The 13,334-nt window shown below is 37.1% G+C and overlaps 1 protein-coding gene across 1 annotated transcript; it reads left to right on the forward strand.

Moving 5' to 3' along the window:
- The first annotated feature begins 1,340 nt into the window (after nt 1-1,340).
- LOC131988671 (serine/threonine-protein kinase pim-2) lies at nt 1,341-8,225 on the forward strand. The gene is made up of 8 exons (XM_059353857.1): nt 1,341-1,386; nt 2,430-2,843; nt 4,782-4,876; nt 4,971-5,018; nt 5,125-5,346; nt 7,500-7,677; nt 7,771-7,944; nt 8,053-8,225. Exons 1-8 carry the CDS (start codon nt 1,341-1,343, stop codon nt 8,142-8,144), a joined length of 1,269 nt encoding a protein of 422 aa, XP_059209840.1. The 3' UTR covers nt 8,145-8,225.
- Nucleotides 8,226-13,334: the final 5,109 nt, after the last annotated feature.

Below are 13,334 nucleotides of genomic sequence, written 5' to 3' on the forward strand. Positions count from 1 at the left end.
TAATTTGTCTTGACTTGGGACTTGAGTGTAAAGACTGGAGACCTACTTGTAACATGCAATACAAGGACACTTGGTCCATGCCTCTGGTAGAAACTATTTGTGACTTTGAGGTCAAATGTGCAAGTGTCTTGATAGCAAGTGTGAATAGTTTATTTGACAAAGTAGGGATTGGAATGATTAATCAATGATGATTAATGGTCGTTAAGAATTTGATCGATCACATGGAATTTTTAATCGATCTGTGTATTTTTCTATTTCAATTTTTATCTCTGACTGCGTATCAGTGCTCATTGAACTGAAACATCAATAATGTCAATAAGCCAATGAGCTGAGAATTAAGTTAGATAAAGCTACAGTTTGCAAAACGGAAAGTTTCAAAAACAATTAAAATAAAAATTAGCATGAATTGCTAGCTGTAATGATCCAAAACTTATGTAAACACAAAACACATTTAAATATGCAAGATTACTGTGCCTTTTCGGGGGCTAAAACATAAAACTTTGAACTCCTTGACGTTATCGTTACAGTTTAATCTCACTAGAGTTACCATTAGTTCAACAATCAACAGGAAGTCCCTTTTCGTCCTTTGAAAATAAAAGTGTCCGTTATCAAAACAGGCTTTTGAATAGGACTGTATATATATCTATGATTTTCCCCATGTATGCATGTTTTAGTATGTATAAAGAGGAGTATTTATAAGGAGTATGTATAAAAAAATTGCGATTAATTGATTAATTGATCCTTAATGTGATAGATGCTCGAGTTGGCAGGTTTCTTACAAACGCCCATCCCTTGAGGCGGATTTGTGACCTTGAGGTCAAATGTGCAAGTCTCTTTATATAAAAGTGTAAATAGTTTATTAAACAAGGTGAAAAGTAATTTTCAGTTGGTGGAGACTAAATGAGCACTTAAAGGAGAGAGAACATTACTTATATTCATCAGGTGAATAGAAAAACGCCTCCAAATAAAAGCTAATGTTGTACCATAACTATCTGATGTGTGTTAACACATTCACCATTATGATGTTGTGCTTACAGTGCCCAAACAATCCAGAGATAATCATTATTAGTCTCTTTTTATTGTTTTTGATTTAGCTTTTGGACTATTTTGTGTTTTTAGCAGTTATTTTGGCCACTCTAGTTATTTCAGCATGTGTTCCCTTAGTGATGTCACGGAATAGAACCCTGATCTTCAGAATCAGAACACAGAACCTCAGAACTCTCAGAGAAATGATAATTCACTCACACTCGCATATTATCAGCAGAGAGACACACAACTTCTTGATAATCACAGTGAAATATTTTCTCAAATATTTGTACCGAGTGCTCTTACAAAGCAACATGGATGAAAAGACTCTTTATTCTCTGGACTCAGAGAATGGTTCAAGTGAGTGTGAAATCTTGTTAAATAACTGCTTTTATACACTGTAGAAAGAAAGTTCCTGTCTTCTTGAAGAGACGTGAATTTTGTTGATATTGATTTAAGTATGTATATATACCTGGTTTATTCTTACTTGTCTCAACATACAGACAGAAAGTTCTTTAAACAAGTTAAATTGTGACTTCGTAGTCACTTTTTTCACTTGTTTTGATAAATCATTTTTGAAAGACTCTATATAGTGTCTTTATCAGCTGGACTTTAGTTGCAGTGTGATAATGTTACTTTGCAGGTAGGCTGTGTGCTAAATCAGAGTTAGTAATCACTTGAAACTCACTTAAAAGTATCAGAACTACTCTTCAAAAACACTGTTACAAGTCCAGTGTTTTTGGACTCAAGTAAAAGTAATAAAGTATTATAAGCCAAATATACTGGAAAAAATGAAGGTAGTCAGTAGGCTTGATGGCTACGTATTATTCTACATATTACAGAACAGTAAAAAATATTACAATTAAATGTACAGGTGCATCTCAATAAATTAGAATATCATAGAAAAGTTGATTTATGTCAGTAATTCAATTCAAAAAGTGGAAATACCACAGTATATAGATCCATTACACACAGAATGAAACATTTCATGTCTGAATTCATTTCATTATGAATTATAATGATTATGGTTTAAATTTAAGGAAGACCTAAAATCAATGTCTAAAAAAATTTAATATTAAAAAAGACCAATTTTAAAAAGTATGTTTAATATGGAAATGTTGCCCTCTGAAAAGTATGTCCATCTATATGACTCAACACTTGGTTGGGGCTATTTGACTTGAACTACTGGAAATGGACTTTTCCATCATATCTTAATGTATTGAGATGCACCTGTAGATGTAAGCAGAGTTTAAATATCACAGCTGAGTATGAGTCGGCTAACTAGAGCTGTGAAATACATTTTTAGGAGTAAAAAGTAAAAATGTACAATGTTGAACTTACAATACAGAGTTTTGCAAAATCATGCAATATGAACCAGTTATCTGGGTTTATTTCATGTGTAGAGAGCAGTGGCAGCACTACTGAACCCAACTACTGCATGGGGGACGACTGTAGGGTGACAAGTAACAAACACAAGATCAGCATAAATTACTCAGAGCCACCCAGAAAAAGGCAGAGGGGTGCCAGCGAACCCCCTGAGGTGACAGTGGAGACTGCGACAGCCAGAGAGACCAATGAAAAGTGGCAGAGAACTGGAAACTACGACACCAACGCTGGTGAACCTACCAAGGTGTCAGCGCAGGAAGTCAGAGAAGCCGAGAGGAAGAAAGAGGTCAGTGCTGAGCGGCCGCCAGCAACAGAGTCTCCCAGGACGAAGAGGTGGGATATCGACTGTGAAGTCTCCCCGAGCTCCTGCAGCCCTTCAACCTCCCGGCAGAACAATGAGACGCCATCCTGCTCCGTCAGGACCAGCAGAGGTACACTGACAGTGTGAAAGAGAATGAGAGGAGAGTGTGTGAGCATATACTGTGTGTAGTAGGACTCCTAACACCCAGAACTGAGTCAGCAATTTTGCACTTCTGGGTCCCTCATCTAAATTCAATTTCATTCGATTAGATTTGTTTTGTTGCCTGAAATAAGGTCTACGGTTAGAACAAGCTTGAGAGATTTTCTTCTACAACATAATATAAGCCGATAAGTGAGTCTCTGGTTGGTGACTAACTGAGATACAGAGGTTTGTTGGGGATATAAAAAGGTCATCGTCTACTAGAGGTGTGAATCACCAGAGGCCCCACAATACCATTTTGATGAGATTCAACTTATTTGTTATTGAACAGAGTAACAAGTACTAGGACAATGAAAGGACCATCAACCCGTCCAAACATATGTAAACATACATATTTTATCCAGATTTTAAGCATTTTGGGATATGGTGAGTATTGCAATACAATATATTGCGATTTAACTGTTTAACTGCATTTTGTGTCTACAAAATTAAATTCAATCAAGAATTGTTTTGTCAAATAAGAGAAAATTCTCAGTCAGTTCATCTCACTTCAGTCTTTTTATTTCTCCACAATGAGAGTCAAACCCACAGACTGACCAACAAAGTATTCAGTCAAACTGAACTGATATCAAACATGTATGTACTTTAACTAACTCAACTTTGAAACATAAAAAAAGCCTAACTTTGCAGCTTTATTACGACAGCATATCCTGACACATGGTGCCTATAGATTCCCTGGATCTTCTAGTTTCATATGATACCAGTAAATCCAGTATATTCCTGAATATCGATACTTGGCGGCCATGAATCAATATAATATTGCCACGCAAAATATACGATATCCTGACACATGGTGCCTATAGATTCCTTAGATATTCTAGTTTCTTATGAAACCAGTATCTCCAGTATATCAAAAAATATGGCGAAAATACTGATGGCTCGTCGGCTAAATATCAATACCATTAATAATGTTGCCACGCAAAATATTGCGATACTATGCAGTATGGATTTTCTCCCCACCTCTATTGTCTACATATACGGTGTTGTCGTTGAAGTCATACGACTGTGGTGTAGGTCATTTGTAGTGTTTATAACACTTGCAATTTACTCTGGCAATCACATTTATGCTTAAAAAATCAGGGAAACATGGTGATTCTAACTCATGGGTTGGCTTACAAAAATGCGTCAACACTGCAGCACTCTACAGGCTAGCACACAATCCCAGGAAAACTACAACATGTTTTTTCACCCTTTTTATACAGCTAAAACAAACAAGATATAAAGTGTTAATTAGTGAGCTTTAGATGTGCTCTTGCTTTCCCCCTGCTTTTAGTCCTAAGCTAAATTAACCTGCTACTGGTGGTATTAGGTCATGTTTAAAAAAAAAAAATCTATTTATTGATTTCATTAATACAGGCAAAACAGCAACAACAGATGAAACAATTGGACAAAATGAAAAAGAAAATAAGTAAATAAGTATAATAATGAGACAAAATAAAAATGAATAGGATCCCTTCTATACTTTAAATAATTAAATTAAAAAGAGATAGTGACTTTGCAATGTTTTTTTTTTAAAGTATATTTCAATTAGTTCTTGATTGAGCTTTAAATATATATAGTTTTATATTTACCGTACAGACATGAGAGCAGTATCTTTGGCTCTAATTTTTTGGCTAAAAAGCAATTAATTGTATTTCTCAAAATATCAAAGTATTGCCTCTGTGATTGAAGAAAACTAATACAAAACAAGCAAAAGTTTGTGACTTTTAAGCGAGTTTTGTCAGCTATAATGGGGGAAAAACTAGAAGAAGACTTTACTGAACCACAGGTTAACAACAACTGATTTCAACCATCAAGCTCATCTTTTGTTTCAACATATTAATACATGAATCTGTGTTTGTGTTTGAAGAAAAATTTGAGGCCAAGTACCTGCAGCTTCTCAAGCTCGGAGAAGGCGGCTTCGGAACGGTTTATGCTGGAGAAAGAAAAACTGACAACTTACCAGTAAGTAATAAATATATGCTATTCTCACATCACACATGCACACACAGCCGTCTCTCCCTGCACCAACTAAAGTTGTGGTGATTGTGTCCTGTAGGTGGCGATCAAACACATCCCTAAAGCTGCTGTGCAGACTCGACCAGTGGTGACTGATTTGATCTGATGTCTCAGCACCAAAATCAATGTTGAACTTTGCTATAAAAACATTCACAAACACCCACATCTATACTGAAACATTGTGTTGATTGTAGGTTTTAAATGGAAAGACGCACATGGTGCCATTGGAGGTGCTTCTCATGCTGAGAGTGGCAGGTGGACCGGGGTCACTGGGGAAACATGCTGCCGTGTCATTATTAGACTGGTATGATCTGGGCCCGGAGGTCCTGCTTGTCATGGAGAGACCAGTCCCTTGTGAGGACCTGCTGACCTACCTTGAAAACAACAATGGTCTCCTGAGGGAAGACCAGGCAAAGGTACTGGAGCTGGCTGGAGCTTGTTTTTGTGTCTATGTGTGCAAGAGGTGACCTCAAAGCTGCACTGAGATCATTTTGAATTTTGCCAGTGTCAGAGGAGAGTTTTAAGACCCGAGTCCGTTTGGTTCGTCCCAATCAAGGTTATTATAGTTAACGAAAACTAACAAAATAATGAAAACTAGAATTGAAAAAACATCTTTGTTAACTGAAATAAAAATAAAAACGAGAGTTTTTCAAAAAACAATAACTTACTGAAACTGTATTGTGTGGTTACAAAACTAACTAAAACTAACTAAAGTTTGTTTTTCGTCTTTGTCAACTTTTTTTTCATATGTAAACCTTCTTGGTTGATATGAAATCCATTTCATCTATCTGGTTTTATGACTTAATAAACTTATTGGGGCTGAGATGGATCAGACAAAGGAAATAAAAGCTTTATTGTGACTTTTTTTAATCTGGCACCCAACAAATACCCCATTACAAAAAAACTAAAACTAATAAAAACTAAACTAAAACTAAGCATTTTCCAAAAAAATAAAAACTAATTAAAACTAGCAGACTCACTCTAAAAACTCTAAAACGAACTGAATTTGACAACAAAAATTCACAACGAAATTTAAACTAAAACTAATGAAAATTCCAAAACTATTATAACCTTGGTCCCAATCAGAGTGAAATTTGCTACATTTGGTTTGTTTTGTATTTAGTCTGGTTTGCTTTCAAAGTGCAGAAATATAAGCGGACCAAATAACAAAAAAAGATTTGAAGAGGGGCGTGTATGAAGGTGGAGAGCTGGAAATCTACTCACACTATTATTTTTTATTGGTTGAAAAGTTGGCGGTAAAAAATTTAAACAAAGCAATGTGGAACCTAGCACAAACTGAGTGTGTTTAATTTTACTGGCCTTAATCTGCTCTGGTGTTCACACCAAACTAATTTGGAGAGAAACGCTCAGTAGGAGCTCCTGTTGAGGCTCGGGATCGTCAATAATGTGTTGATCCATTATTTACAACGAGCTGCGATCAGACAGCTGTATAATCAGAATGCGAGCCTTGATGCTCCTACAACAATCTGCTTCTACCACAAAGGTACATATTAAGTTATTTTGAGCAATTATGATAATTCTGCAATGACAAATTAGCTTTAGTTCAGTGGTAGAAAACCACATTCAGTGAAACTGAATGACACAAATTTCATCTTTATAATATTATCTGAGTAAATTCTGCGACACAGGTGGCCCACAATCCACTGCGTTTTGGTTCATTTCCTTTTACTGGGTCGGATTCTGATCGGCTTATGTTCACAGTGGAATAGAACCGCAGTAGGGTCCGTTTGGAAACGGACCGCGACCCTCTCTGCAAGAGGTCTCGGACCAGTTGTTTTGGTGCACACCAGAGTATTCATTTTATTTCTCAACATCCATATTTTGTACGACAAACACCATAACAACAACCTCAACCTTTGAATAAAAGACAATATGTCTCGAATGCTCTGAAGATGATAATGTAGATGACATTAACTACCCAATGCAGAAATTAATAAGACCCGAAATTCGCTAGTTGTTGACACTAGCTCCAATCTAGCGGATCATTCGCACCAGACTACATGTGTGTATTTGTTATGTGGAAAAGTTGAATGCAGATTTTTCTGTATTTGCACAGTGTACTCATTAGAAATGGCGTCAATGCAGTGCATACCAAACTTAACCTATTTGGTTACCACTTAATAGTAATCCACCTTTATAAAGGGTTCCTAAAATGAAAAATGTACGTCAGCCCTGAGAGCTCAGCACGCAGCAAATAGACAAAAAATTTGCAAATTAAGAAACATCTTTATGTGTAGCATTTAGAAAAAAATAACCAACTTTACAACCCACTACACCATTAACGCCAGGTTAGAAAAAGCACTGCAAGAAGCTCATACACAATGGAAAGTGTTTCCAGAGGACACTAATCGATGATGCACACAGCAGTGACGTGCAAAATAATGATAATGGGGTTTTTTTCCCCAAATCGTGCAGCCCTAAACCAAACTCAATCACTAACGTTTTTGTGTGAAAGCTGCAAAACTGTCCCATAATGGTTTAAGTGTCTCCTTACACTTCCTTCTCCGCTCTGCTCCAACTCATCTGTTTCTCTTTATCTCTGTCTCAGAACATCATGAAGCAGCTGGTGGAAGCAGCAGTTAAGATGCACTCTCTTGGAGTCTTCCATCGGGACATTAAAGCAGAAAATGTCCTCGTTGATTTAAGCTCGGATGTCCCTCGTGTGAGAATCATAGACTTTGGATGTGGCTGCTTGGTGAAGAAGATACCGTACCGCTCCTTCTCTGGTACGCTGCTGGCCTCTGCTCTTCATCCATCAGTTGATCTCTGGACTGATCAGTCAATCTTACTCATGATATGTTTCTCTCTGTGTATTGTAGGAACCGATGCCTACATCCCTCCAGAGTTTTACCGGCTTGGCACATATGAGGCGGGCCCCAGCACAGTCTGGCAGCTGGGCGCTCTGCTCTATGAACTGGTGGACAGCTACAAAAATTTCACCACCTTGGAGTTCCTTCACAAGAAAATTACCATAAACACTGAGCTGTCCAAAGGTAAGAAGCCTCAATACCGTCCTGAGTTGTGGTACTTATAGTGTGAAAAGTTATTTCCTTCCTTCCATTTTCCAAAGAACTGCAGCTTAAACTCTGCTTTCTTCTCAGACTGCCAGGACTTGTTGGATGTGTGTTTGGCTGTGAACCCTCAGGAGCGCGGCACTCTGGAGCAGATTCTGCTGCACCCCTGGTTCTCCTAATCCTGCACAACCGACCACCCATTGGGCTGAGCCAACTGACTCCAATGAACTCCATCCTTTGGTAAACATAGGCCTACAATATATTACACTGTCAACTGATATCAGAAATGAGAAAACTGAGAAAATTAAGAATAAATAAAAGTTACCAACATGTCTAAATAACGTTAAGTATTTTTTCCCTATATATTGCGTTAAAATAAGTTTTCATATTGCCGTATATCAGACAACATGAACACAGATACCAATGAATATTGATATTCCTTTAATGGGTCAATATCTGAACATATCCATCAACAGATATATCTGTCGGGCTCTACTCTTTAGTAAAGATGTACATCGCTTCACAAATTTATTAGACCCCCTGGTCATAAAAATGAGAAAACATAAATATTTTAGAAATCTTTCAAAAGCTTGTTTAAAACTAAAAATGTGATTGTTCAACACAACAAATACATTGTCGGCGTGATGCAATTTAATTATTCATGTGGTGTGTTCATGTAGAGTTAATACTTCATCTCCTCTCTGTAGGTATGAGTTTTATTCTGAAAAAAAGTGAGAAAGAGTGACAGTAAAGTGTTCCTCCTTCATGTCAGCTCCAGACTAATCACAAATGAGATTATTCTGGAAACCAGCCGTTCATTTCTCTGTAGAGGAGGCGTGGATTACGATCCTCCGGAGCCGTTTATTGGGCACTTAGAATGTCTATCAAAAGCGTCTGTATGTATCGTATCAGTTATACCACATGACATATGTAGAGCGACAGAATTGATGTTTGTTGTGTGTGTGTCTGTGAGAGAGTGTTGCTTGCTGCTTTTCTTCTCCAGTTCTCGCTTTCTGCAAGATTATTTATTTTCACGCTTTATTCCCCCTCATGTCATTCAGCCACACGCATCCACTGATTTTATGGGCAATAAACAAGCTGCTGCGGGTCTCTGGGTAGTGAGATCACCGGCGTAACGCCGGTGATCTTGCTACGAGCCGGGGGACAGCGGAGCCGGCGAGAGACCTTTCGCCTTTCAACTTTTGCTCTAAACTATTTAAAACACCATCTACAGCTAAAGAGAGTTTCGCGTCTGCTGCAGCCATGTTGGATCTGTAAGAAAACTACAAGCTTCCGTCTGCCGAGTAGTATGCGTCATCGTCTTGCCGTCCCTCCCCGTTCTGTGATTGGATCCCTAAAACAGGGCTAAGAAACCTCTCTGGTTTCCAGACTGGATGGAGGTTCGAAATAAAATTTGAGTGCGCAAGGCAGTATGGGTATACCCAGGCTACCGCAGTGTCCGAATCAGAGTGAAATTGGTACTTCTAGCTCATTTTGTATTTATTCTGGATCCTTTCAAAGTGCAGAAAAGTAAACGAACCACGAAATAAACTCAGAATTGCGTTTTCAATTATTTCCTGTAATTGGGTCGGAAAACGGTCACAGTGCAATCGAACCGCACGAGGTCTTTGGAAACGGACACACATCTTTCACAAAACAAAACAATATGTGGGTCATTTTAAAGTTTTGACTGTAGACTAATGACCTGCGATGCTGTCTGAACTATGAACTGTATTTCAAATAAAGAGAGAGAGAAAGTGAAAGTAGAAACAAGGGGGTGAGTCTGTATTGTCTCTACTTCTCTTCTTCGTTATCTATTTTTAATAAAATGCTGTTCTGTTCTTCTTCCTGACACTTACCTGTTTGGCACAGTGATCATTTCTTATATCTCTGTGAGGACGTCTTTTAGAAATCCAACTGAAATGGCTCGTGTAAAATGTCTGTATGTTTTCTCTGCTGCTTAAGGACACCCCTAAAATAGTATGATGAGGAAGTCTCAACTCTGGTGGTGTCCCCCAACATCCACAAGATGTCACTATTAGACCAGAAAACACAAACTGGGAGATGAAACCCAGACTCCAAAGTACAACATGCCCTCTCACAGTAAGGCTATAACAGGGGAGCAAACGGAAAAATACTCAGCTGACACACCCAAAATGTATTGATATGAGCAGTCTATGTGCAGAAACACTGAGTGATTTCATTCAGTTGTGAAACTGGGTGGAATTCTTTACTTTTCAAAACATAGATTGCAAACATTAGAGAAAAATATTAAATTAAAGAAACAGAAATTACAGCATTGAGAAATGCTGGTAAGACACTGAGAGGCAGGTGTGTGTTGTGTCTCACGGCTAGTGTGTGAATGAATTCCCAATGGTGGCAGAAGGCATGGTTTAGGGTAGCCTGGGCCACCAGTATAAATGGTTGTGCTGTCTGTAGTGTAAAGTGCTTTGAGTCGTCACAAAGACTAGAAAAGCGTTATGTAAGTGCAGTCTATTTACCGTTTCATCCATCACATTAACCCAGACATTTGAGTTAGATGAGGTTAAAGCTTCCCTGAATGTTAGTGGTGCATTGTACATTAATACGTAAAAAATAATCTACGTTCAGGTACAATCAGTGCCTGATCATCACTCTCTTTGCCAGATACATCACTTAAATAACCTGTTTTTCCTGACTCTAGAATGGCATCACATATAGGCTCATTGTTTTTCTGTAAATAGCTAATTACACAAGTAGGTAACTACTGCAGACTTTAAAAACTAATTCTGAAAGAACTGCAGGGTGGCACATGGAGAATGGCTTCATTAAACAGGAAGTTGCCGGTGAAACTGAGTTTTACTTTCACTCAGGAAGTTACGAGTTGTTATTTATCACATACGTAGGTTTACCATTCTCCGTTCAACAACAAGCTGTTCCTGTGTTATTGCCACAATAATTCTTTAAAGAAAATATTACCATGCAAAGTGCACTCTCTAGAAATAACCATGTTGCACATTATTATTATTATTATTATTATTATTATATTATTATTATTATTATTATTATTATTATTATTATTATTATTATATTATTGTTATTATTATTATTATTATTATTATTATTATTATTATTATTATTATTATAACCTGCTACACAGCTAATGTTATATTTAATTGTAATTTAAAAGAATAGACCAGAGATGTGATTCAGACTCATAACCAAAGACTTCAAGAAATTAATCTTGAACCATAACCTGGCTTCAGCACTTTAGGCTGAATTCAGATTATGGACCAAAGACTTGAAATATGACTTTTACTGGCCTAAAATGACTATATATTAAAGAGACTATATTTAAACAAGTAACTTGCACTTGAGTTGTTTATTCACCAAATACTTTCCTACTTTTACTTGAGTTTTACATGCTATATATATATATTTTTTTTTACTTTTACATGAGTGATTTTTTATAGAAGTAATTATACTTTTATTTAAAGATTTTCAATGCTCTTCCCACCCCTGGATAATCCAAATAATATAAATATAAAATATCTAGAAAACAAAAGCCTCAGGATAACTGAACATGTGAAAATTAAAAATAAATACACAAAAAGTTTTGAGGTTTCTATCCACAGAGCAGGACTGCGACAGTTGTTAAAAATCAGTTTGTTTATTTTTATACCACATTAACTTCCCTTATTACATGCATAGTTTACCTTAATTATAATAATCACAATCCAGTCTGAGGTGGTTGTAAGATTCTCCAGTAGTTTACATCTGCCTACAGATGCAGGTTCGAATCTGTCCTAAATGTTAAATATTGGTTTCAAGATTTGACAAAAAAGAGCAGGATGATGAAAAGGTGAAAAAAATATATACATAAATGTTTTCACTGTTATTGATGTAACATAAAAATGATGACACTCTGTACAAAATCTTGTATTTTACAGGATGACATTTGATGTTGGTTGAAAGAAATATAAAGGATGGATGCATCTATATAATATTTTGAATACTTAAATAATAACACTATACATAAATGTTTTCACTGTTATTGATGTAACATAAAAATGATGACACTCTGTACAAAATCTTGTATTTTACAGGATGACATTTGATGTTGGTTGAAAGAAATATAAAGGATGGATGCATCTATATAATATTTTGAATACTTAAATAATAACACTTAATACTTAAACCTGCAGAAATCTCTGATCATTTCCTTAGTCTTTGAGGTGTTCAGTAGGAGATAGTTCTCGTGACTCCAGTCACTGAAGGCTTTATCAGATCCCTATATTCAGGTTCCTGTCCATTCCTGATACACGCCACAATAGCAGTGTCTTCAGGGGTACTTCTGGATGTGGCAGGACTCAGAGTTGTATTTGAAGTCCCCTGTGTACAGTGTGAACAGGAATGGAACCAGAACAGTGCCTTGTGGAGCCCCTGTGCTGCTCATTCATGTCCCAGAAACACAGTTCCCCAACCTGACATACTGTGGCCTTCCTGTCAGGTAGTCTGTGATCCAGGAGATAAAGGAAAGATCCACTCCCATCTCTGTGAGCTTGTTTTTAAGTATGTTGGGTTGGATGGTGTTGAATGCGCTTGAAAAATCAAAGAACATGATTCTCACATACGCGCCAGTTTCCTCCAGATGAGCAAGGGCACATTGTGTTTGTCTATACTTGGGACTTAGATGCAGATCAGATCACATTTTATGAGAAATTAAGGCAAAATAACTAGGTCATTTCAAAGGGTTCACATACTTTTTCTTGCTACAATGGCAAGGAAAACAAAACTGTCACAAAACAGACACCCTAATTAATGCTGACAGGAAGATGACCTCAAATTTCATGGATGCAAAAGTTTTGGTCAATATTTTATGCCCATAAACAAAAGAAAAGAAAACTTGATTCAATGTGTGAGAAGGAAATCTCTTGTCAGGTACGACTAGAACAGCCCAGCCTAACAGCCCAGCCTACATGGTCTACTATCCTGTCAGTGGGAAAGTCCAGGAGCAAAGAGGGGTTACATTTGTAAACCAAAACTCCCAGAGAGCAGCAGACACAGCCTGACATGATGTATGATTACTTTGAAGTGCACTAAATATGCCTGAGGTTAGTAGCAAAGCACAGACAGTCAGACAGCTCACAATTAAATGTTTATTACAACAGTAGAACATGATTTACATTTGGCGTCCAGACTCTGTCCAGACATAGGCAATTTATATTTTTATATGCAAAATTATTAACAGTGACTTTAAAAATCTTGTTTGATATGTAAGAGTAGAACCACTCCGGAGCTGATCCTGCGATTCTCACCTACTGCCTGAGCATCTCAACCAAGATAGGGTGGTCCACAGTATCAAATGTGGCACTGAGGTCTAACAGAAC

Source organism: Centropristis striata, chromosome 2 (genome assembly GCF_030273125.1).
Source record: "Centropristis striata isolate RG_2023a ecotype Rhode Island chromosome 2, C.striata_1.0, whole genome shotgun sequence".
NCBI lineage: Eukaryota > Metazoa > Chordata > Actinopteri > Perciformes > Serranidae > Centropristis > Centropristis striata.